This window comes from Diabrotica virgifera, chromosome 6 (assembly GCF_917563875.1).
Source record: "Diabrotica virgifera virgifera chromosome 6, PGI_DIABVI_V3a".
Lineage (NCBI taxonomy): Eukaryota > Metazoa > Arthropoda > Insecta > Coleoptera > Chrysomelidae > Diabrotica > Diabrotica virgifera.
In genome coordinates, this window is record NC_065448.1 from 194,405,639 (window position 1) to 194,431,033 (window position 25,395).

At 35.2% G+C, this 25,395-nt stretch overlaps 1 protein-coding gene across 1 annotated transcript in view; it reads right to left on the reverse strand.

The window, feature by feature from the left end:
* LOC126886616 (retinol dehydrogenase 11-like) overlaps positions 1 to 25,063 on the reverse strand; it is a 36,491-nt gene extending 11,428 nt beyond the window's left edge. The window contains exons 1-2 of the mRNA XM_050653606.1: positions 24,772 to 25,063; positions 1,657 to 2,019 (exon numbers count right to left, since the gene is read on the reverse strand). Coding sequence (XP_050509563.1) covers positions 1,657 to 2,019; positions 24,772 to 24,892 — 484 coding nt within the window. The 5' untranslated portion in view covers positions 24,893 to 25,063. The remainder of the gene's footprint in view (positions 1 to 1,656; positions 2,020 to 24,771) is intronic.
* Between the last annotated feature and the right edge of the window lie 332 nt (positions 25,064 to 25,395).

Below are 25,395 nucleotides of genomic sequence, written 5' to 3' on the forward strand. Positions count from 1 at the left end.
AACTACAAAAATTCGTTATTCGCTTAGAACTCCATTTTTTTAAAAACTAATCATTCTAAGCCGGTCAAACTTCTAGAACCTATTATTAATATACAAATAAGGAAGACCAAATAAGGTTAATGACTAATTTTAATTAGGGTGGCACTTAATTTTTGAGCTAGAGACTTTGTTTTTATTTCTGGATATTTTTAAAATGCTTTAAATTGGTTTGAACAAGTTATACTCGAAAAATGCATAGTTTTCCCGTCTTTTGACTTTGAAACTACACTATTTAGCATTTGACGAAGAAGAGCTAAATTTAATAGTGTATAGCTCGATTATTATTGGTCTTAAAAAAATTAAAAGAAACGGTTTTGTTTATTTTTTCAAACGGTACATTTTTGTTAAGTGAAGTTGTTTTGATAAAACGAAAACTTTTGGAGTTATTAGCCGAAAACTTATTAACAACATTGATTTTTTTCTATATAAAATTAACACTTTCGATAGCGAATAAATCGAAAACTGTTGATTTTATCAAAAAATGTAAAGAACGTTTTTTGCTTAGAGTGAATGTTTTTACTTTTTGCGGTCAAAATACAATAAAAAATTTTGGGGTGGTCAACCACCCCCATGGTAAAAGCTCCTTTGGCATTATATAGATTTTGATCCTTGGACTATCCACTACTTATTCTCAGATTTTCAAGCAAATCGATCCATTCTGTAAAAATTGCGAGGTTTTGTCCTATTTTAAGCTTCATTACTTGGACTAGAATTTGACAATAGACGACGACGCTAATATAGAAGTAGTAAAACATCTTATATACCTGGGTGTAAGAATAAATAAATAAAATAAACTGAGGATGGCAGCGAGAAGGAGGAAATACGGAAACGGATGATGCCAAAGGCACCCATAGGCGACATATGGCGAAGAAATCTAGATCATGACTAAAAATACAATAAACCTTAGGTATTTGAAAGAAAGATATTTAGGAGGATATTTGGACTAATTTGTGACAATGGTATATTGAGAATAGGGTTCAACCACTAGTTATAATAATACCTAGCACAAAGAACCTTCTATTGCAAATTATGCAAAAATACAAAGATTGCACTGGGCAGGCCACCTTATTATGGATAACGACAGAATACCTAGTAGAACGCTTAGCGGAACTATGCTGGGACGTCGGTCAGAAGGAAGATCAATAAAGAGGTGGATAGACCGATCAAAATGCCAAAGAGATATTGAGGGTGGACAACTGGAGGAGAACAGCCAGGAACAAAGATACTTGGATACGAATGCTGAGAGAGGCCAGGGCCAGATTTGGGCTATAGCGCTATGGGAGAGAGAGAATAAATGTAATTTAATAATCTGACAGTACGAATATACAATCCGAACCATCCATCGTATACAAAAATAGCAGAACCATAATAGAAGAATACATAATAAGAAATACATACAAGCAGAGATAGACAAATACATGATAAGAAATACAGACACAAAACGACTTTTTCCAATATTATTTATTATTTTTTCCAAAATATTTTTTTTGTATTAACCTTGTTTTGAAGGTATATTTAACCTGTTACAAAAAATAAACATATTACCTAAGTTTACTAATAGAAATCTAGATCTAAATAAGAAATTTGAGTTCGGTGAATTCAGATATTATAACTTACATGTATGCAATCTTGAAGAAACAGTAACTATTCTGGCAGGACCACTTTTAATTATTATTGGTAGTAGTAACAAAGTAAATAAAAAATGCCCCAAATGATTGGTTGCAAAATTCAGTTCATAGTTTTCTTTACTTCTTCCATATGGAATTCCAAATAGTCCAGCGTTATTGACTAATATATGAATTTGTTTTTCAGTTTTGAGCAATTCTTCAGCACATGATCTGACAGATTTTAAACTCGAGAGGTCGAGACATACAGCTAGTAGTTCGCCCAAGTCTTGTTGACCTATACACTCCGCCTTGATTTTTTCGATGGCTTCATTTGCTCTTTTTATATTTCTGCATGCCAAAATTACTCTACCACCTATAATAAAAACGAACAGTAAATGTTTAATGAATAATAGTAGGAATGACAAAAACTATTGTAATAAAACGAGCGATTCGTATTTATATACGACTTTATTAATTATTTATTTATACAAGTTTTCTTTTACAAACTCTAGCTTAAACTAAAATTATTTACAAAATCCGTTCCTATTTATAGCCCAGCCGTTATTCTGGAACAATCCACGCTCATCTCTAACTATCAGCTTGTCACGCCTACTTGAGGTACTTTCTCGAACACTCTTTACCGCTCCGCCACCGCCTCGAACATTCAATAGCGTCATTATCGAGTTATGTACCGTTATACGGGGGTCGGTCAAGAGTTCTCTTTCGTTACACTATGTTTATTAGGTGATTTGTAGAGAAAGATAATAATTTTTTATAATAATTCGAAGTTATATTTCCGGAGAGATAAAACCTCTAATGGTACCAAGTTTCTGATTACTCCTATTCGTGGTTTCTATTACTTACAAACCAAGCGAATGATGGATAAAGGAAGTCACGGGGAGGTCTTAAAATTGCATGTCGTTACCTGTCTGTTTCAGTCACACTTAAAAATATTAAAAGACGTCAAAGAACTCCTACAATAGACACAAGCAAGCTACACAACAACACGTAAAAGAATGCCTCCAACACGAACTGCATATGAACTGTAGCAAACTGAATATAGACACCAATGATATTGACGAGCACTGGGATCGACTAAAACATTGTCTACTAGAACCGTGCAAAGAAATACTGAAGACTTCCACAAAAAGAAAAGAAGACTGGATGAACGACGAGGTAATCAATATGATGGAACAATGGAGACAATATAAGAACAAAGATAACAATAAATACAGGATGCTAAAGCAGGCAAATGAAAAACACTTTGAAGAGAAATGCAAAGAGATCGAGGACCTTCAAAAAAGATACGATCTATTTAATCTACACAAGAAAGTAAAAGAAATGACAGGGCTAAGAAAACAAAATCTCACTGGTGCACTTCTGGACCCCTATTTTTGACCCTTCGCTTCGTTATCGATCATTCGCTATCTGTATCTGTAGAGTGTACAGATAGCGAATATCCGGAATATCGATAACGAAGCGAAGGATCAAAAATCGGGGTCCTGGGTAGGCACGGGATTACTATAACACAGACCGATGAGAAAGTACAACGCTGGGCAAAATCAGGCGCGGATCCAAGGGGGGTCAATGGAGTCAATTGCCCCCTCCTTGAGACTTCGCCTGGTGTTGCATTTTTTTTTAAGAAAGAGATAATTACGATTGAAAATAAATAGTGGGTTTTGTGTCCTGTTGATAACTAAATAACTGAAACATAAAACAGAATTCCTTCTCCGAAGTACGTGTTCTCAGTCGTACTGTATGGTGTCGAGTCTTGGACTGTGAATAAAATCGATCTAGGAAGGAGGAAAAGGCAGTTTTTGTTTTTATTTGCTTCAGAGTTGGACCAAAATCTCCAGATAGCTATTTATGCATCTCATGCGTCCTCGGTGGAGCTATGCAGTCACAAATCTAAACCAAATATCAACAGCCTGCCTATTTAAGGGAAATCACCGCGATGCAATGATTCCACCTTTGAGATGCAAAACAGCAACATCTCTCGTAAAACAAGGAAGACCAAAGCATACAAAGTTTACTACAATTAAACAATTAAAATAACTGAAATAAAAATAATAAACAATATTTTAAATTCAAGACTTTTCGTTAAAATCGATCTTCGCATTGAGGTTATGAAGGTCGAAATGTGGTGCTATAGAAGAATTTTAAAAGTATCTTGGGTGAAGAAGATTCTAAACTCCACCATACTAGAACTTCTCAGCAAGACTACTGAGATTACAGAAGGCATCAAGAAGAGAAAAGTGGAGTATTTTGGACATGTAATGAGAACTTTCAAATATAGGTTGCTATAAAATATTATGCAAGTGAAAATAGAAGCCAAATGCAGTCCAGAACGAAGAAACACTTCGTGGTTGATTTAGGGTGGCAGTGAATAAAATAATTAAGATAGCTATGATATAAACCAACGTTCTGAAAGGACATGGTACATGAAGAAAAAGAAAGTAACAGCCCATTCCGAAAAAGAATCCTGCGTACGCGAGTGACGAGAAAATTTTTATTTCATTGCCCCCTCCTTGCAAGGTTGCTGGATCCGCCGTTGGGCAAAATACATAGATGAACTGTTCGATGATGAAAGAGGAGACCTGGAAAACATAGAATTTACTTTAGAAGAAATAGGTCCAGATATCACAAGAGAAGAAATAGCACACGCATTAAAAAATGAAGAACGGAAAAAGCCCTGGACCTGACATGCTTCCTATCGAATTAATAAAAATTATAGATGAGCAGCACATTGATGTTCTAGTGATACTCTTGAACCAAATTTATAGCTCAGGCGTATTACCTACCCAAAGAATGGTTAACGTCGATCTTTGTTTGTCTCCCCAAAAAGAAAAACGCAAGAGAATGCGCCGATTACCGCACCATTAGCTTGATGTCCCATGTGCTAAAGTTGCTACTGAAAGTCATCCATAAACGAATATATCATAAACTGGACATACAGTAGGAAAAATGAAAGAATACCCATGAACGAACATATAAAACACGCTGTATTTTCCTGTCACCGTGTCACACAAAAAATTGACCAGCGCAAGTACATTTAATAATTGTTACATGTACTTGCACTGGACAATTTTCTTTGTGACACGGTGACAGGAAAATACAGCGTGTTTTATATGTTCGTTCATGGGTATTCTTTCATTTTTCCGACTGTAGACATTAATGATACTGATACACAGTTTGGGTTTCGCAAAGGCCTAGGAACGAGTGAAGCTCTTTTCTCACTTAATATCCTCATACAAAGGTGCCTAGACGTCAATCAAGATATACGAGTACACTGTGGGCCCAAATAAAGGAGTACATTTTTTAGTTGAAAATAACTTTTTTGTTTTTTGGGCGATTCAATTTCTTTTTGCAGGGCTAATAGCCCAACATATGCTCAATATGACTGCAAATTTGGAAGCAAAAATAACGTACAGGGTCGGACTTATAAAAAAATATGTAACGGTGCATTTGAGCTCGTTGCAAATGAAAACTGTCTTAGCTAAAATTGAACAGATATACTCTTTTGTTGGGTTAACTATCCAGAACACTTCAGTAAAAAGGAAATTTTTCAAAATTGTCGGATTCGCATATCATTTTTTTAAATTAGGAAATATAATATTTTAACAAATAACACATTTATGAAAACAGTTTAATAATTTTAAAACTTAGACTAAAATATTATGAATGTGGCCACCATTATTGTTTACCACTTCTTGAAGTCATCTGCGCCATAAATTGATAGCCCCATTTACTATACCCTGTTCAAAATTGTTCCAAACAAACTGCATTCTTTCTTTGAGCTGTTCGATGGTTTCAAATTGTTGTCCGTCATACAAATTTTGTTCGAAAATTCCCCAAATAGAATAGCCAACCGGATTTAATTCTGAACTGTTAGGTGGCCACATCTCTGGCTCAATATAGTCCGGTCAATTTTCGCTCAAGAATATCCTTGTATTGTGGGAAGTGTGCGAAGGAGCACCATCCTGCTGTAAAGTGTAATCATCGCATACTTCTTCAATTTCAGGTAATAGGTGCTGCAAGATTTGCTCTTGATATGTTTCTGAATTAAGTTTTACCCCGGCATCAACAAAAATCAGACGAGATTTTCCCAACATGGATACTGCAACAGAGATCATTACACCTTTTGAGAAATGACTTTTTTCAAATAAAAGATGCTCTAGTGGAATTTCTCTCTTAAATTGTACGTCAGAATACACCCTATTATTTTGGGTATTTTTAGGAGGCTGTAAATAAAACATTTTTCCATCTGAAAACCATATTTTTCTAATGTCTTTACGAGAGCGGAATCTTCTTAGTAGCAAATTACATCTTTCCAGTCGTTTTTCTCTTACATTGGCAGTAAGTCTTTGACAGTAAACTTTTTTAAATACTTTCAGATGGCAATCTTCTTTAATGATTCTTCGAACTGATGTGCGGGAAGTCCTAGTTTCTTTTGCGATTTTCCTTGTTCCAACAGATTGGCCAGGTTGCATATTTCCTAAAACAACCCTTACTCTTGCAATATTTTCTTCAGTTCTTGAGGTTCGCTTCCTTCCTCTTCCACTTTTATGTTCAATGGACCCATGGGTTTCCCTTAGATGTCTTAACTTTCCTATCGGTCCAATAAGCCATTTTTTTTCAGGAAATGCATTTACAATTTTTCTTGCACCATAATTATATTTTTCACGGTAATATTTAATTAATATGCTGTCCTCTTTGCTTAGAAGTGGCATTATGAACTAGCTAATATACTTATTTAACTATAAAAATGTCAAACAAATTCCATGGCAACCTAAGCAGTCATGGCTTACTAAGTATAATTGACATATTTGAGCGTTTGAGAAATTCCTTTAACAAAAATTACTGCTAATATGACGCAAAAACGATGGAAAAGATGTAATTTAGTGTTAAGAGGATTTCGTTCTGGTGAAAATATTAGAAAAGTACTCGAATAAGATTTCTCAATTTAAGAAAAAAACGATATTTTACAAATTCGGGATTATTTTAAATTTTGTGGTGAAGGCGCTTTCGGAACATTATTTAAATTAACAAATGATATTTTGTGAATCCGGTAATTTTGAAAAATTTTATGTTTACTGAAGTGTTCTGGATAGTTAACCTACCAAAAGAGCATATCAGTTCAATTTTAGCTACGACAGGTTTTATTTGCAACGAGCTCAAATGCACCGTTACATCAATTTTTTATAAGTCCGAACCTGTACGTTATTTTTGTTTCCAAATTTGCAAAATTAGTCCTGCAAAAAAAATTAAATTTCCCAAAAAACAAAAAAAATATTTTGAACTAAAAAATGTACTCCTTTATTTCGGCCCACAGTGTATATCTGTGTTTTATTGACTATATAATAAAGCTTTGGATAAAGTACGACATGAACAATTAATGAATGTCCTGAAATTTATTTATTTATTTAGCGTATGGCTTAAGTATATCACAGAATATAGTTAGATTTATGCATTATACAATGCATCACAAACAGATGTCCAATTTTTTTATATATTCGATTGACCCTTCGGTTGCCATTACAAAGTCTATAGGGTCGCCTGTGTATGCTCTGCGTGGGCAGTCCTGAACAATGTGACTGATCGTCTGTCTTGCAGCGCCGCAGTCACAAGAAGGCGAGGGGAGTTTACCCCATCTGTGGAGGGAGTCGGCGCATCTTCCACAGTTTGTTCGAATTCGATTAAGGGCTGCCCAAATCTTACGGGGACGTTCAAATTCGCCAGGTTTCCCTATGATGTCCGGTAGACTATGGTAATGCGGATCTGTCCTACTTTCCCAATCTTCTCTCCATCGGGTATTTAAGTCAAAGTTGGATTGCTGCAGCGCTTGAGCAGATTGTAGAGGGGGTAACCTGGATCGGAGACGGTTTCCAAGAATATCGGGGATGTCGTTGTGGACTAGAAGCTGGCGACTGTCCATTATTTTGTTATATTCTTTAACCAATGCATGTTCGCGGCGTAGGTTGGGTGGTGCTATATTACTAAGGGTAGGTAGCCACATTGTAGGGGTGGGCTTAATTGTGCCTGTTATCATACGCATAGTACGGTTTAGTTGGGTGTCGACCAGGTGGGTATGCCTGCTATTTAGCCACACTGGAGCACAGTATTCTGCCACCGGATATATCAGGCCAAGAGCAGAGGATCTTAATGTTGATGCTGTGGACCCCCATGTAGTGCCGCAGAGTTTCTGTATTATATTGTTGCGTGTTTTCAATTTTGCTGCTGTTTTCGTCAGGTGTTCTCTGAATGTGAGCGTTCTGTCTAGAGTAACCCCAAGGTATTTCGGGTATTTATTGTGTTTTAACAGCTTGTTATTAAAATACACTCGCAATTCTCTGTTTGCCAACTTGTTGTTTAGATGAAAAGCTGATACTTCAGTTTTTGTAGTACTTGGCTGTAGTCTCCATTTCTTAAGGTATTCGCTGAGGATGGATAAGTCATTCGTGAGAGTGATTTCTGTAGTTTCTAAAGATTGGTGGCTTGTTGCAAGAGTCCAGTCGTCAGCATATCCAAACTTCCGAGATTCGGTTTCAGGCATGTCAGCAATATAGAGGCTGAAAAGTAAAGGGGCAAGGACAGAACCCTGTGGAAGACCATTGTTAAGTTTCATCTGTCTACTCGTCTCCTTTCCCATTATAACCTGGAAGGCTCTGTTGGTCAGCATGTTGTCAATGAGGTTAATTATCTTTCTGCAGGGGATAATGCGGGCCAGTTTATTTATTAATCCCTGTCTCCAAACAGTATCATATGCTGCTGTTAGATCTATAAATACTGTTGCTGTCTTTTGTTTCTTTTGAAAAGTAGCTTCTATAAAAGTTGTTAATGACAGCACTTGGTCCGTACAGCTTCGATGAGGGCGGAAGCCAGCTTGTTCAATGGGGACATTTTCTAGTATCCTGTGACTAATTCTGTTGAGGAGAAGCTTTTCTAATAGTTTATATACCATGCTGAGTAGAGCTATGGGGCGGTAGTTTTCTGGCTTATCGTTTGATTTGCCCGGTTTCGGAATTGCAATTATCTTTGTTCGCTTAAGTGAGAAAGGAATGTTACCTGACTGAAGTATATCATTAAAGAACATTGCAAGCCACTGTTTCGTGTATGCACCACTGTGTATCAAGAACTCTGGATGGATACCATCAAACCCAGGTGCTTTACTGATTTCATTTCTTTCAGCGCATGTGTGATTTCAGAAATAAGTATTCTTGCTGAATATTCGGAGTTCGTTCTGTTCATTTGTTTTAATGCCCTGAAATTAAAGAAGATAGACTACAATAGCCTCAGGATCATATCTAATTTATACTATAAGCAGCGAGCGAAAGTACGTGTTAACGAACAGTTGTCAGAGGAAACTAAAATTAGACGTGGGGTGAGACAGGGATGCGTATTGTCGCCAGTTCTCTTTAATGCCTACTCGGAAGAGATCCTAAAAAGGGTATCCAGGGTGAAACATCTAGAATAAAGGTGAACGGAGTTCCCATTAACAACATTAGATATGCGGATGATACTGTCGTCTTAGCCGAAAATATTGAAGATCTTCAGAGGCTGGTTAACAGAATAGCGATAGATAGGCAAGAATAAGGTCTAACAACGAACATCAAGAAGACAAAATTTATGAGAATATCTAAAACTCAAAGACATAACCAGAATCTCCAATCTCCTCATAAACGGAACCAGTGTCGAACGAGTAGACCAATATGCATATCTTGGAAAAATTATCAACTCCACAAATGATTACTTCCAGGAGATTAAAATTAGAATAGAAAGGGCTAGAGCGAATTTTAACAAAATGAGAAAAGTGCTCTGCACAAGAAATCTAAGAGCTAAGAGTAAGGTTGGCTATGTGCTACGTTTTCTCGACTCTGTTTTACGGAATGGAAGCTTGGTCCTTGAGTGCGGCATCAATGAAAAACTGGAATCATTCGAGTTGTGGGTATATAGAAGAATTCTGAAAATATCATGGACAGAACACGTCACCAACAAAGAGGTTCTGAGAAAGATGAATAAAGAAATGGAAGTCTTAAACACAATCAAAACCAAAAAAATTGGAATATCTCAGACATATTACACGTGGAGAGAGATAAAACTTGCTCCAATTGATTATGCAGGGAAAGATTCAAGGAAAAAGAAGCATAGGAAGACGCAGAATATCGTGGCTGCGCAACCTGAGAGAATGGTACGGATGTACATCAAATGAACTTTTCAGAGAAGCCGTCTCCAAAGTCCGAATGGCTATGATGATTGTCGACCTCCATCGCGGAGATGGCACTTGAAGAAGACCTGTCTATTCATTATGGCCAAATTCCAACCAAAACTTGGTTCCGATACTCAGTTAGGAGTAAAACTAATACAAAACAATTCACTGTAAAACCAAATCAAGAGACGTCATTTATTTCAGTTCGTTCAGAGAGCGCCTTTACGTATGTTTCACTCTCGTTAGAGATCTTCAGGGGGTGTATATTTTTAAAATGTACCACATATTTGTAAATGGTTAAGTAAGATTATAGAGACCTGGTAATAATATGAAATTTTTTTTAAATTTATATTTTTAGGCATTAAACAAACACAACTCGATAAAAACTGGCTTATCGAAAAAATACTATGAGGCAAAATAGTTTTAAAACATGGTGTTTAACAAATGGTACCAGAATAATAATTTAATTGGAATATACACAAAAATTTATAGGGTTTAAGGGAACAAAACCTCCATAACATTTTTATGTATAGGTACATATTAAAAAGAAGCCGCATCTCGATAAAAACTGGCTTATCGAAAAAATACTGAGAGGCAAAAAAGTTTTAAAAACATTTTGTCTAACTAATTGTACCACAATAATAATTTAATTGGAACGTACACAAAAGTTTGGGGAGGTTTAAAGGAACAAATATCATTGTATTATATATTTTTTAAGATGTTTAAGATATCATAAGAATGCCATATGTCCAGTTTCAATAAAAAAGCTGTAACAGTTTCCGATATATTGGAAAAAATCGATTTTCATTTTGTAACTTCAAAGGGCTGTAACTATTTTTTGTGCACATTTGTACTAAGGTAAGTTAGGTTCAATCGAACTATTTTAGTACGTTCTTTAAAGGTAAAAAATTGCAAATCCTCTAAATTTTAAAGAACCGATTGGATTGACATGAAATTTGGCATACACATAGCCAACATGTCAAAGAAAAAAAGTGATATTGTGCCGATATGTGCTTTTGCCCTGGGGGTGGTTTTCACCCCCTCTTGGAGGTGAAAAAATATTCGTCCAAAGAAAGTTGAAACAGGCTGGAAGAATCACAATCTAAATATCGCAAAAGTCCGTCTCTGTCGTTATAGATAGAAGTAAGACGAAATGTACTTCCCAACGCGTTTCTCTTGGGCCACCCACAAGAAAGCGGAAGGATTAATATTTTAAGAAATTCTAGACGCCTAAGCTGATAATTTAGCTATTGCAGGCAGTAAAATTACAAAGACACTTTAGAGCTCGAAGACAGCTTTCCTAAGAATTATTTACTTTGCACAGGATATGCCTCATAAAAAGAAGAATAGGAAAGATTGCTAAGTGTTTGAGTGATAGAAATCTCAGAATTCCACAAGGTTACAACGCAGTAACTTTCGTGGGAACCCTTAAACGGTTACAAAAAGGACACTCGTGGTGATTGGCCGAAAAAGAAACGTATGATCATAATAAGGCTGGTCTAAACATTATTTCCCAGCTATGTGATTGGTACGAAAATTTCGGAATGATGATTATTGGTCAATTAGGTGATAGCTGTGAAAAAGGGAGGTGAATATAGAGAGCAGAGAGGAATCTTGTCGGAGATTAGGACAAGAAGGAAGAAACTTAAGTTCTAGCGGTCATGCAGTAAAGACCTGCATTTTTTCTTGTCTGTGCCTAAATAGGCAAGATGGAATCTTAAAGATTCTGTAGTGAAACTCGCAAGTGCGATATGTTGTCTTAAATACCATACCGGTATATTCTCTGTGTTGTGTCCGGTACGATAAAATAATAGTTTTCTTAGTACAGCGTGTAATATTTTTCGTTCAAACAGAATTTAGTTCAACATTTGCGGATAAGACTTCCGTTTAATATGTCTCATATAAACCACACTTAATTCAATCTTCGTGGAACGCCGTTCCATTCTTTTTTAAGACAATGGTCTAAATAAAATATGTTTAATTATCAAGTCAGTGAGAAGTATCACTCATAATCATGAATACAGTTATTTTCTTTTCATAAAACAAAAAGAACTATGGAATTTTTATTTTTCGTATAATATAATAACAACTATGTAACAGTACTTTAACTCTAAAAATGAAAGTGAAAAGTGAAAGTGATTTCGTCGTATCCACAACTCTGGCGAGCTAACCTGATTCCAGCAATTCAACAACAATGGATCATCACCAGGTATTTTGCAATAAACTGTTTCGTTCCTTTTTCTTTTTTTTGAACTTTTAAGATGAAACGCGAAAGACTTATTTTTTTATTTTTCTAATCAACTCAGTTTAATGACTATTTTCTATCTAAATAAATGGTAACTATGTTAAAACTTATTTCGTCTTTTTCTGTTCGCACAATCCATCTATGTATCCTTATTGTATTAGGAAACGCAGCCTACTACAGACAACAAGGGTAAGTACCATTAGTAGTCAAAGGGATACCATTTTTTTTTTCGTAACATTTTTGTAATTTTTATATAGATAAATAGTAATAGATTCTGATCTATTAATGGCGCCCAAAAAATTAATAATTTCTTTTCTCTAGCATAAATATTATTGTATGAACTCACACCCTAAAATCTCTTGATGATTAGAGCCGCCGGTGCGATTTTAAATTATGTAGCACGTATTTTTTTAAGTTTATGTACATCACATGTTTAGCTAATTTGCCGTGCTTCATAAAATGGCACCCTAGAACGTGGGGCTATCTTTTGTCTAATTCTTATTAGTTTGTTTTCTTATTTTGTCCACGTTGTTCTGCTCACTATTGATTCATAAAATAACGCTAAGTTTTTCATATAACTCTTAATTAGTAATGTCACAAAAAGGCTTTTTTATTTTTAACGCAACCTAAGTTTTATTCATAAAACGGCGACCGCACCTAGAGGTTTCTGTCATTTTTTTGTTTCTTTTTGCTCCGTGTTAACGAGTACTTAAAAACAACGTCATTGCATTCCTTTTTTTGTTTTACACGTAAATGGTATTTTTCCCAGCACTAATTTAAAATGTGGCTCCTTGTTGTCTAAAGGTGTCTGAATAGAGATTTTATACTGTTTATAAAATTTCGATGGATGCGCAGATAAGAAATAAGATAGTAATGTAAATACGAAAAGAGAAAATTCCAAAGGTAAATAAAATAATAACTGCTAGTTTCCAATTCCAAGTTTACAGTAAATTTTGAGTTTAAATATTTTTGTTGAATTTTTTTGCATAATTTTTGAAAGAATATAATTCAAAATGGAATCCTCCGTGGTTCAATACTTAAAAAATGACGAAATTGATTATGAATTGTTTATACGAGGGGTTAAGACTAAGAAAAATCTTAGTGACAAAAAAACAATGCTTCGTAAATTACTTAGTAAAAAGGCCGTTATTGATTTAGAGGAAAATAGGTTAATATTCAACGATGAGAAGAAGCAGATAGACGAAACTGCTGTTGACATCCGTAGTTTAATTGGAGATTTCGAAGGAGACGTTAGAGATTCGGTCTATCGTAGGGCAAAGGCTCATCTTACGCATTTATCTTTTAGAATAGCTAGGTTACCCGTAGAATTTGAGGAAGAAGAAGAGTATAAGGCAGAGGCTTCTGCAGATTGTTTACTTTTAGAAGGGCAATTAGATGACAAAGTCGTTCCTGTTGGGCCATCAGTTTCTTCGAATATAATTCCTTCACAGCCGGTCGTTAATATTCCAGCTCCCGTCGTTCAGGTGTCGCATCCAACTAATTTAGCTGATTGGAACATTAAGTTTAGTGGAGATTCTAAAGGAGTTTTCCCTTTCATAGAAAAAGTTAGAGACCTGGCTGAATCCCGTAATGTAGGACAAGAGGTTCTTTTCAGATCAGCTGTCGAGTTATTTACAGGTAGCGCTGCTGTGTGGTTCAGGAGTGTTCGTAGTACCGTTTCTTCATGGAACGAATTGATTGGTCTTTTGAAGGCTACGTTTCTTCCCCAAGACTACGACGAGGATTTATGGAACCAGATCAAATCCAGGAAGCAGAAGAAAAATGAGTCGTTCGCTTTATTTCAGGCACAGGTTATGTCTTTGGCAAAACGGCTGACGGTGCAGCCTTTAGAGAAAACTATCGTGAAACACTTGAGGCAAAATATTATCCCTGAATATATTCCGTTGATTGCATTAGTCGATACCAATACTGTTGAGGAGTTGTCTGCTGTTATTCGTAAACTAGGGAATAATGTGGTCGTGCCTAGTGTCAAGAAGGAAACGTCCGTCGCTTATGTTAATCATGAGTTCCCCGGTCCCTCCAGAAAAGCCAATGTTCCTAACGGAAAAACAAATTTTAAAAATAATGACGACCGTTCGGCTCCGCGAAATTCTGAGGCGAAAAACCTTAGTAAAAGTATTTCGAATAAATCGAAGATGATCGTTTGTTTTAATTGCCGAAGACGCGGGCACAATTTCAACGACTGTAAACAGCGTTTTGATAGATATTTTTGTTTCCGATGTGGCGCAGATAATGTTACGGTAAGGACATGCCCAAACTGTGTCAAACCTTCAAAAAACGAATAACCAACACCCTTAAGTTCGGTAAGAGTGTTCACAATAAAATTTCAAACCCCGAACATTCATGTTTTGCGGCCGATAATAAGTTTCCAGAAAATTTTAATGTCTCTGATTGGTACAAATGGCTAGGTACAGTAAAAAATTTTTATAAACATTCGTCAAAATTATCTCCGGTCATTGCTTCAAAGCCATTCGATAACAGACCTTACTTGGAGGTTCAAATTCTTTCGCAACCCTTTACGCTTTTATTAGATACCGGGTGTTCCACTACTGTAGTCGGATCCAAGGGATTGGATTTTCTTGAGAGAAACAACATTGAGATCGATTTACCGTGTAGTCAGAATGTGTCTTTAGCCGACGGATCGAGTAAAAAGGTTTCTGGTATTGTAAATTTGCCGTTTGTGGCGAATGGAATTTGTCATGTGATTAGTTGTCTTGTAGTGCCATCGCTACCAATAAATTTTATTTTAGGAAGTAACTTTATTTCAAAATTTTCTTTAGCGATAAATTTCGAACAAAATAAATGGAGTGTTAGAAATCCTTGTTGCGAGATAGTAGTAACTTCAAAACCTGAAGGCGATGTTTCGTTCCCACAATCTTTGTGTTCGATTGATTCTCTTGCCGCCGAGTTAAGACCTCTTGCGGATGCTGTCATCCATAGTTTTCAGGAGGTAGACAAAAAGAATGGTATAGGAAGAACAGATAAGATCAAAATGACTATCGATACGGGTGACGCAAAGCCTTTTCGACAACGTCCTTTTCCTATGTCGCCATACATGTCAGATATTTTAAATCGCGAATTAGATGAGATGCTCAAACTTAAAGTTATAGAACCGAGTAACAGTCCTTGGTGTAGTCCAGTCTTGCTTGTAAAGAAAAAGACAGGCGAGTTTAGGTTTTGTTTTGATGGCAGGAATCTTAATGAAGTTACTCGTCATGACACATATCCTCTCCCCAATATTGACCGAATTTTGTCATTATTGCGTAACGCTAAATATATAAGTTCGATAGATTTGAAAAAAGCTTTTTGGCAGATCCCTCTTGATCCATCTTCGCGAGAAAAAACTGCTTTTGCTGTTGTTGGCCGTGGATCATTTCAATTTACTGTGATGCCTTTTGGTCTTTGTAATAGTGCTCAAACCCAGCAAAGATTAGTAGATCAAATTTTTGGACCAGAATTCGAACCTTTTATTTTTACTTACTTGGATGATATTATTGTTTGTTCTTCCACTGCTGAGGAACACGTTGCCTTGTTAGGACAAGTGCGAGATAAACTAAAGGATGCTAACCTTACGATAAATGTAGACAAATGTGAATTTTTCAAAACAACTCTGAAGTATTTAGGCTATATCGTTGGTGATAACTCTCTTCGGTCGGACCCCGACAAAATTTCCACTATGGTTAATTATCCCCGTCCAACTAACACAACGGAGATTAAACGTTTTATTGGTCTTTGTTCTTGGTATAGACGCTTCGTCAAAGATTTTTCTACCCTTGTTTCCCCTATCAATGATCTTTTGAAAGGAAAGAAAAAGAAAGAACCTATAGTTTGGACATCAGAAGCTGAGAATGCTTTTGGTGGACGGTGGAGAAAAGGTGATTTCCTATGCTAGTCGGTCTTTGACAAGAGCAGAACGTTCGTATGGAACCACCGAGAAAGAGGCCCTTGCAGCTTTGTTTGCTGTTGAAAAATTTCGTCCTTACGTAGATGGTGTTGAATTTACTCTCATCACTGACCATTATTCGTTGTTATGGCTTAGAAATTTAAAAAATCCCACAGGCCGTTTAGCTCGTTGGGCTATGCGTCTCAAACAGTTTGATTTCCGAATCGTCCATCGTAAAGGAGCATGTCATAAGGTGCCTGATGCACTTAGTAGGATTCATGAGAATGATCAAATTGCTTATCTTGAAGTTGATACTGATCGCATCGATCCTTGGTACGATGATTTGCGTACAAAGATTTTGTCTAACCCAGAAAGTTTTCCACAGTGGAAAGTAGAGAACGACCTCATATACAAATTTATTCCGGCTTGTCTTCCTTTTAATTCAAATTTAATCGAGTGGAAAGTCCTTGTTCCCAAACCTCAACGTGAGGATGTTATTAAGTCGTGTCATGATCCTGCAACTTGTGCCCATCCTGGTGTTTATAAAACTCTTGCTCGAATCCAAGAAAATTATTACTGGCCAAAAATGCGAAGAGATGTTGTTAAATATGTCCGTGCCTGCAAAACGTGTGGAGCACAAAAAGCACCAAATATGGCGCAAATGGGTAAAATGGGTAAAGAGAAAAAAGCCGAATACCCATGGCAAATTATCGCCGTTGATTTAATAGGCCCTTTAACCAGAAGTAGAAACGGTTTTACGTGGTTGCTGGTGGTCTCAGATTGGTTTTCTAAGTACACTTTGTTACATCCTCTTCGCAAGGCTACTGCTTCAAATATCTGTAAATTTTTAGAGGAACAGGTGTTTCTCATATTTGGAGTTCCACAACATCTCATGTGTGATAATGCCTCTAATTTAAATTGTAAAATAATGAAAGATCTTTGTGAGAGATATGCAGTCCAAAAAATCTGGTTCTCTGCGGTTTATTCTCCCCAAGTAAATTTTGTTGAAAGGAGCAATCGTACTATTGGTACGGCAATCAGAAGTTATATTGACGAACATCGCGATTGGGACAAACACATACATGAAATTCGGCAAGCCATGAACACAGCGAAACATGAAGTAACCAAATATTCACCGGCATTTTTAAATTTTGCTAGACACGTACCGTTGTCTGGAAATTATTACGGTCAAATACCCCATGATTTTGTTGATATAGAAATCCTACCGGGTGATCGCGATAATTACGCGTCCGAAGTAACGGGAATAAAAGAAGTTTTCACGGCCGTGCGTAAAAATTTGTCTCGTGCATATCAGAGAAATGCAAAAACATATAATTTGCGTAAACGCGACGTACAGTTTAACGTTGGCGATCAAGTTTGGAGAAAAAATATGGTTTTATCTAGCGCCCCGAAACATTTCATGGTAAAATTGGCTCCCAAATATATTTTATGTACCATAATTAAAAAACTATCCTCGTTAGTTTACGTTCTTAGGAATCCAGATGGTTCCAATGCTGGAAATTGGCATATTAAAGATTTAAAAGCTTATTCATCCGTCAATGTTTCGTCAGATGTTTCAGATCTGTCCGATAACGAATAGAAATGTATATTCCGTTATTTACAGGGCGATATGAACCAACTTTAAATAATTTTTTTAGATATTTTTGATTTTTTTATTTTATAGTACAGGTGCTTAAAGTTTTTTGAGAGAAATAATTTTTTTGTTTTGTGCACCAAATTTTTTTATTAGTCGAAATTCTTAAATTTTGGAAAGTGTGATTTCAAATAAATGATTTTGGACATATGAATTTTTGATCTGAAAGCCTATTATAATCTAAATACTTCGGTAATTTTTTTAGCGACACCCCCATTTCCTCCGTGGTCCGTGTTAAAGGAAAAGTCGCGCAAATTGCGAACTTTTTCCTGGAAGGGATTTGTTTCTCTTCCAACAAATTTTGGCGTGGGATCAGTAATGCACTGATACCCTAGTACGTAGTACGTTGAATACAACTTTGCTTCGGCAAAACCGTCCCCAAGTGCCTCGTTCCCTTCAGGACGAGAGACGCGCATTAATTTTTTTTAGAGCTGTCTCGACAACCTTTTTTTTTGATGTGTGGTGTAGACCAATAGTAGGGAATTGTCCCGCTGCGGTCAATGTTTATCTATTTGATATATTTTTTTGATGTTGTCGCGAAGGAGACGAGCCTCTGGAAGTAGTGTAGGGGATTCCGCACGTTGATCTCCAGAGCAACTCAGTTTGGCTCACACCCCAGTTCTTTGAACTGTTTTACCTAGTTATAAGAATAAAATTTTTTTGTTTTGTTGAAAGGAAATATTAAAAATCCTTCTTCTAATGTTTTTATGTCGTGCGTTAGTCCGATATAGAAGTAAAACTTTCTTTTACATAATAAAAAGTTTGAATTTTTTTTTATTTTTTTTTGGTAGGTATCCTTCCAGGATATACTACCTTCGCTTATATGCAATCCAGCTTAAGCTTAGGGCAAATGTTTTTTATATTTTTTTGAAAAATGTTTTTTATTTTTTTGGTATCTAGATTGATATCAGAAGTCCTTAGTACAGTTACTAGTGATAGTTCGTAATAGAACCTATTTGTTTTGCCTAAGTTTATTCTTACTTCAAGGACCTATGAATTTCAGCCCCCTCTATTAAAGTATGTTGTCTAACCCCCTTTACGGTATGGATGGCCAGACACTGAGAAAGGCTAGGGATGAAGTGAGCGGATTCCCGCCAGTTGACTCGTCGGAATGAGAAGCCATTCATAATCGCAATTTAGCCACAGACCTTAGGTGATGACTTCCTATGTCATTTCCTAAAACTTCCGTTTGGTTGTGTAACTTTGAATAATAGACTCTACCGACTATGACCCTACCTTAAGTTGACCCCACCGAAAATGTTCCTATGATAGGCGTATGATACGCGTCAGTTATCGCTTGTTCTGGTTACCACAACGAAGTTAAAATATCAATATTTTCCTAATCCCCCCTGTTCTTAAAAGAGTAGTAAGTGTCTGAAAAGCAATGTGTCCATTTTTCCACAATAAACTAATTACAGGTTTATCTTTATAGAATTACAAGGTCCAACTTAGAACTATCAGTAACTCCTTTTTTTTTGTTTTTTTGTCCGTAAGTAATAACTGCCTATGGCGTTATTATATTGTGTTATCTCTGGAATAAGTCATGAATGAGAGACTTTATGCATCCAAGTCAAGGATAACATGTTAATTTTTTATGGCGTTAATGATACTAAGACATCATTATTCTTATGTTATTCGTGGTGTTAGTCTAGGTTGAAAGAAACCTATGCATCCGAAAAAACGTTAACATATCTTGCCCTATTTTTGTGTTTTTATTTTTTTGTGTCTACGATGACGAATTGCGTCGTTGTATTCTTGTGAATTTTTTGTGTTATGATTAACGCGTCCATGTCTAGATTGTAAGACATGTATTGATCGTTAGAGAAAGCCTAAGGCCTCTGAACGATATTACGATATGGTGACTAACAAATGTTGGTTTTCATTTTTTTTTTGCTGTTTCATTTTTTTTTTTGTTTGTTCCTTTTTCGATTTCAAACTGGTTAGCACGAAGTTGAAATCGTGGGGGAGGCAGTGAAACAGGCTGGAAGAATCACAATCTAAATATCGCAAAAGTCCGTCTCTGTCGTTATAGATAGAAGTAAGACGAAATGTACTTCCCAACGCGTTTCTCTTGGGCCACCCACAAGAAAGCGGAAGGATTAATATTTTAAGAAATTCTAGACGTCTAAGCTGATAATTTAGCTATTGCAGGCAGTAAAATTACAAAGACACTTTAGAGCTCGAAGACAGCTTTCCTAAGAATTATTTACTTTGCACAGGATATGCCTCATAAAAAGAAGAATAGGAAAGATTGCTAAGTGTTTGAGTGATAGAAATCTCAGAATTCCACAAGGTTACAACGCAGTAACTTTCGTGGGAACCCTTAAACGGTTACAAAAAGGACACTCGTGGTGATTGGCCGAAAAAGAAACGTATGATCATAATAAGGCTGGTCTAAACATTATTTCCCAGCTATGTGATTGGTACGAAAATTTCGGAATGATGATTATTGGTCAATTAGGTGATAGCTGTGAAAAAGGGAGGTGAATATAGAGAGCAGAGAGGAATCTTGTCGGAGATTAGGACAAGAAGGAAGAAACTTAAGTTCTAGCGGTCATGCAGTAAAGACCTGCATTTTTTCTTGTCTGTGCCTAAATAGGCAAGATGGAATCTTAAAGATTCTGTAGTGAAACTCGCAAGTGCGATATGTTGTCTTCAATACCATACCGGTATATTCTCTGTGTTGTGTCCGGTACGATAAAATAATAGTTTTCTTAGTACAGCGTGTAATATTTTTCGTTCAAACAGAATTTAGTTCAACATTTGCGGATAAGACTTCCGTTTAATATGTCTCATATAAACCACACTTAATTCAATCTTCGTGGAACGCCGTTCCATTCTTTTTTAAGACAATGGTCTAAATAAAATATGTTTAATTATCAAGTCAGTGAGAAGTATCACTCATAATCATGAATACAGTTATTTTCTTTTCATAAAACAAAAAGAACTATGGAATTTTTATTTTTCGTATAATATAATAACAACTATGTAACAGTACTTTAACTCTAAAAATGAAAGTGAAAAGTGAAAGTGATTTCGTCGTATCCACAACTCTGGCGAGCTAACCTGATTCCAGCAATTCAACAACAATGGATCATCACCAGGTATTTTGCAATAAACTGTTTCGTTCCTTTTTCTTTTTTTTGAACTTTTAAGATGAAACGCGAAAGACTTATTTTTTATTTTTCTAATCAACTCAGTTTAATGACTATTTTCTATCTAAATAAATGGTAACTATGTTAAAACTTATTTCGTCTTTTTCTGTTCGCACAATCCATCTATGTATCCTTATTGTATTAGGAAACGCAGCCTACTACAGACAACAAGGGTAAGTACCATTTGTAGTCAAAGGGATACCATTTTTTTTTTTCGTAACATTTTTGTAATTTTTATATAGATAAATAGTAATAGATTCTGATCTATTAATGGCGCCCAAAAAATTAATAATTTCTTTTCTCTAGCATAAATATTATTGTATGAACTCACACCCTAAAATCTCTTGATGATTAGAGCCGCCGGTGCGATTTTAAATTATGTAGCACGTATTTTTTTAAGTTTATGTACATCACATGTTTAGCTAATTTGCCGTGCTTCAAAGTCAGGAAATGGATAAACTGGCTAATTATAAGTAACTTTTGTTCTATAGAGTTTTTTCACTAAGTCAAAGAAAAAAAGTGATATTGTGCCAATGTGGGCTTTTGCCCTAGGGGTGAGTGTCACCCCTATTGAGGGTGAAAAATATATGTTCGAAATAAGTCCGGAAATAGATAAATAACTAATTCTAAGCAACTTTTGTTCTATAAAGTTTTTTCACCAAATTAATACTTTTCGAGTTATTTGCGAGTGAATATGTTAATTTTTCTACAAAATAGCCACGTTTTCAGACGGTTTTTCGCATATAACTAAAAAGTAAGTATTTGCTCGAAAAAAAATTCTTATCAAAAATATAGCACGTAAAAAAGTGAAAAACAAGGTGTATATAAATAGGTCACTATACCTAGTAGAAGCAGAGTTATAGCTAATAAAATATAGGTTCAGGTTCATATTCGTCAAATTCCAAATCGAATATTTTAACGTGCCATAACCAAAAAACGAAACACTTATTTTGGAAAAACTCATTTTAACTTTTTTAAAGTGTTTAAAAATGCTTATTTTTGTTTAAAAAAAAATTTTTAGCATCAAAAGTAAACAAGTTACGCTCAAAATAAAGAGTTGGTCTCTTTTTTTTTGGTAAGAAATCTGGAAAATCACCCCCTAATTAGCATTTCAAATGAACTTAATTGTTACTCCTTCACAAGTTTTTTACTCGCGTATGTACTGATCATATGATCTGTAAGTTTCATCGGTTCAAAGTGCTTATTTTCGAAAAAGCTGTAGTTAAAAGGGCTTGAACGACTCACTTATCACGAGTGTATGCAAATTTAGAAACACCGAATCTTAACCAATTTTTGTCTTACAGAAAAACAATAAAATACAAAATATTTAGAAAAGTAAAGCCGACTTTTTTAGTGTTTAAGATTTTTGGTATCTCTAAAAATTTTTAAGTTATTTTGAAAAAAAAGCATTATTTTCAAAATTAAAATTTTTAAAAATTTTACTTTAAAACCAATTTTTTTCAAAAATAAGCACTTTGAATCGATGAAACTTATAGATCATATAAATGAACACAACATAAGTAACTTGTGAAGCGGTATAACGATTAATTTCATTTAAGTTACTAATTGGGGGGTGATCTGTTGAGCGTAACTTGCTTACATTTGATGCCTGAAATTTTTTTTATAAAAGCTTTTTTTAAACACTTTAAAAAATTGAAATGTTTTTCTCCAAGAATGCTTCATTATTTGGATATTTCACACATTGAATTATTCTATTTGGAATTTTTCGAATATGTACCTATTTTTCATTAGCTATAACTCTGCTTTTGCTAGGTATAGAGACCTAATATGTACACCGTTTTTTTCACTTTTTTATAGGCTAAAGTTTTGCTAAGAAAAATTTTTTATCGACAAAATGCTTACGTTTTGAGTTATTTGCGAAAAACCGTCTAAAAACGTGGTTATTTTGTTCAAAAATGAACATATTCACTTGCAAATAACTCGAAATGTATTGATTTGGTGAAAAAACTCTATAGAACAAAAGTTGCTTAAAATTAGTCAGTTTATTCATTTCGTGACTTATCTTGGGCATATATTTTTCACCCCCGAGATGGAATGAAAGTCACCCCCGGGGCAAAAGCACACATCGGCACCATATCACTTTTTTTGTTTGACATGTTAGCTATGCGTACGCCAAATTTCATGTCAATCCAAGCGGTTCTTTAAAATTTACAGCAAAAACCGTGAAAGAATGTACTTGGTCCCAAAATATGTGATTTAATTTATGGCTTGCCTTTTCGTTACACCCTATTCTTCTTGTAGTGCCTATCCGTTTCGGATGTTGGCGACCATCATGGCAATCTGTACTTTGCACACTGCTGCTCTGAAAAGATTTGTAGTGGTTGTGTTGAACCACGTACGTAGATTTTTCAGCCACGAAATCCTTCGCCTTCCTGGTCCTCGCTTTCCCTCTACTTTTTCCTGTAAGACCAGTTGCAGCAGTCCACACTAGTGATGTAACGAATGTCATTTTTTGAACATTCGCGAATACGAATGCGAATGCGAATATCTGCTACCGACATTCGCGAATGCGGATGCGAATGCGAATATTCAGATTTTTTAAAATTTGTTTCTATTTTTGTAATGTTTCCTAAATTCATAATGAAAAGTTAATTGCTATTTAGTTTAAATCAATCTGAATCTTAAGCTTTATTACATAATACCAAATAATAAAAAAAGTAAAGGCTGATAATGTGATTATACAAGGTTAACTTCTATCTATCTATTGCCCTTCATTTGTCCATAGGCCTCCCCCTTATTTTCCACTCTTCTCGGTTCAGTGCTAATGCTGTCGATCTGGTCCCTGCGTATCTTTTTCGGTCATCCGATCATCTCGTCTGTGGTCTGCCCTTCCTCTTTTGTAGTCCTAAGGTCTCCAGTGAGTTATCGCTTCATTCCATCTTCCGTCTCTTTGTCTGCTGTTGTGTCCTGCATACTTCCATTTGAGGTTAAGTTATCTTTTCTTAATAAAAAAAGATGAGAAGTAAATAGATTTTGATTTTATCAACCTAATATTATCTTAAAATTATTTTTTTTCTGGTTTTCATATTCGCAAAACATTCTCACAAATTTCGCGAATGCGGATGCGAATGCGAATATTCGTTACATCACTAGTCCACACCCTATATAATATATAATTCATGGGTTTGTATTATTATTTCTATGTAAACAGGGTGAACTCTTGAAAAATAATCTCTTAAACTACATTTCAACGGGAGAGGATATTGTTTTGAGTGATTTCAGTTTAACCACTTTACCTGCTGTTTAACTCATTTCATAGGCGTGGATCCCGCGTACCAAAAATAGTTTATTAATAGCAAGATGAAATTTGTTAATTGTTTAACGGTGTCTAGTCGGACAAATTTTGATGTACGGGAACATTAACAGGGGAAGTTTTAATTGTGGAACAGGTTACAGGTTTCGAACGTTAGACTACGAAAACGTCCCATTTATTTTGTCGGACAGAATTTCCAATTGATTTGTTACCCTTTATTAAATTCTCACGCAAAAATCAGATTGCTATTTATCACCAACATAAATCTTGTCATTTAACATGTTCTACGTGTCGGACTTATTAAAATGCCCAACATATTTGTCGGAGAAACATTTTTTCATTATTATAAAATATAAAGTTTGCTATTGAATGAACTTAAAAACAATCTGCTAGTTTTCACAATCATAAACTTATCAGGATGACAAGCTCCACAATTGAAATCACGTTTCACAATTAAAACTTTCCCTGTTCCAGTATTCCCATACATCAAAGTTTGTTCGACTAGACACCGCTAAGCTATTGACAAATTTTCAGCTTGCTATTAATAAACTTTTTTGGTACGCGGGATCCAGGCCTATTAGGTCGATATAATTTAAATATGTAACCTTATCCATAAATTATTACCGCATGATAAATACTTAGATAACTAACAGTAAAACAATTATTTATTAATGCTTACATGCTTACCCCTTACATAAAAATCCTTAGCCGTCTCTTTACCAATTCCAGTGTTAGCACCAGTGATCACTGCATTTTTACCATCTAATCTAGCTTCAGAATCACACGAAGCAGAAAAAATTGAACCCATTTTTTTATTTTACACGAAAATTACACAAGCTAAACTATATACCTAATTCGATGAAATAAAATCAAGAATAAAATATCAAAATTTTGTCTGTTTTTTTAAAATGTGTTTCTTCAATTTTTTAACCAGATTACAATCAAAGTGACGACATAAGTAGGTAACTATTTATTATTGTTTTAAAGATTGCTTAAACATTAATAAAATATCCTAACCGGTTTCTGTGTGGTGACCTTTATTAAAATTATTATAATTATTGTGGCGATCAAAACGATTTTATAACTAAGAATTTGACTGTTTCGTAATAGCTAATATAATTATGTAACGGCTGATTCAATGAAATGGTACCTACGATTTCAAACAAACAAAAAAAATCAAGTATATTCAAATGGGAAATAAGCCACAATTTTACCTAAAAATGTTTTTATTAACGTTTCGACGCCCAAGTCGGGTGTCACACAAGTCGGATGACATTAAACAAAAAAAAAACTGAAGAAATATACTTTTTA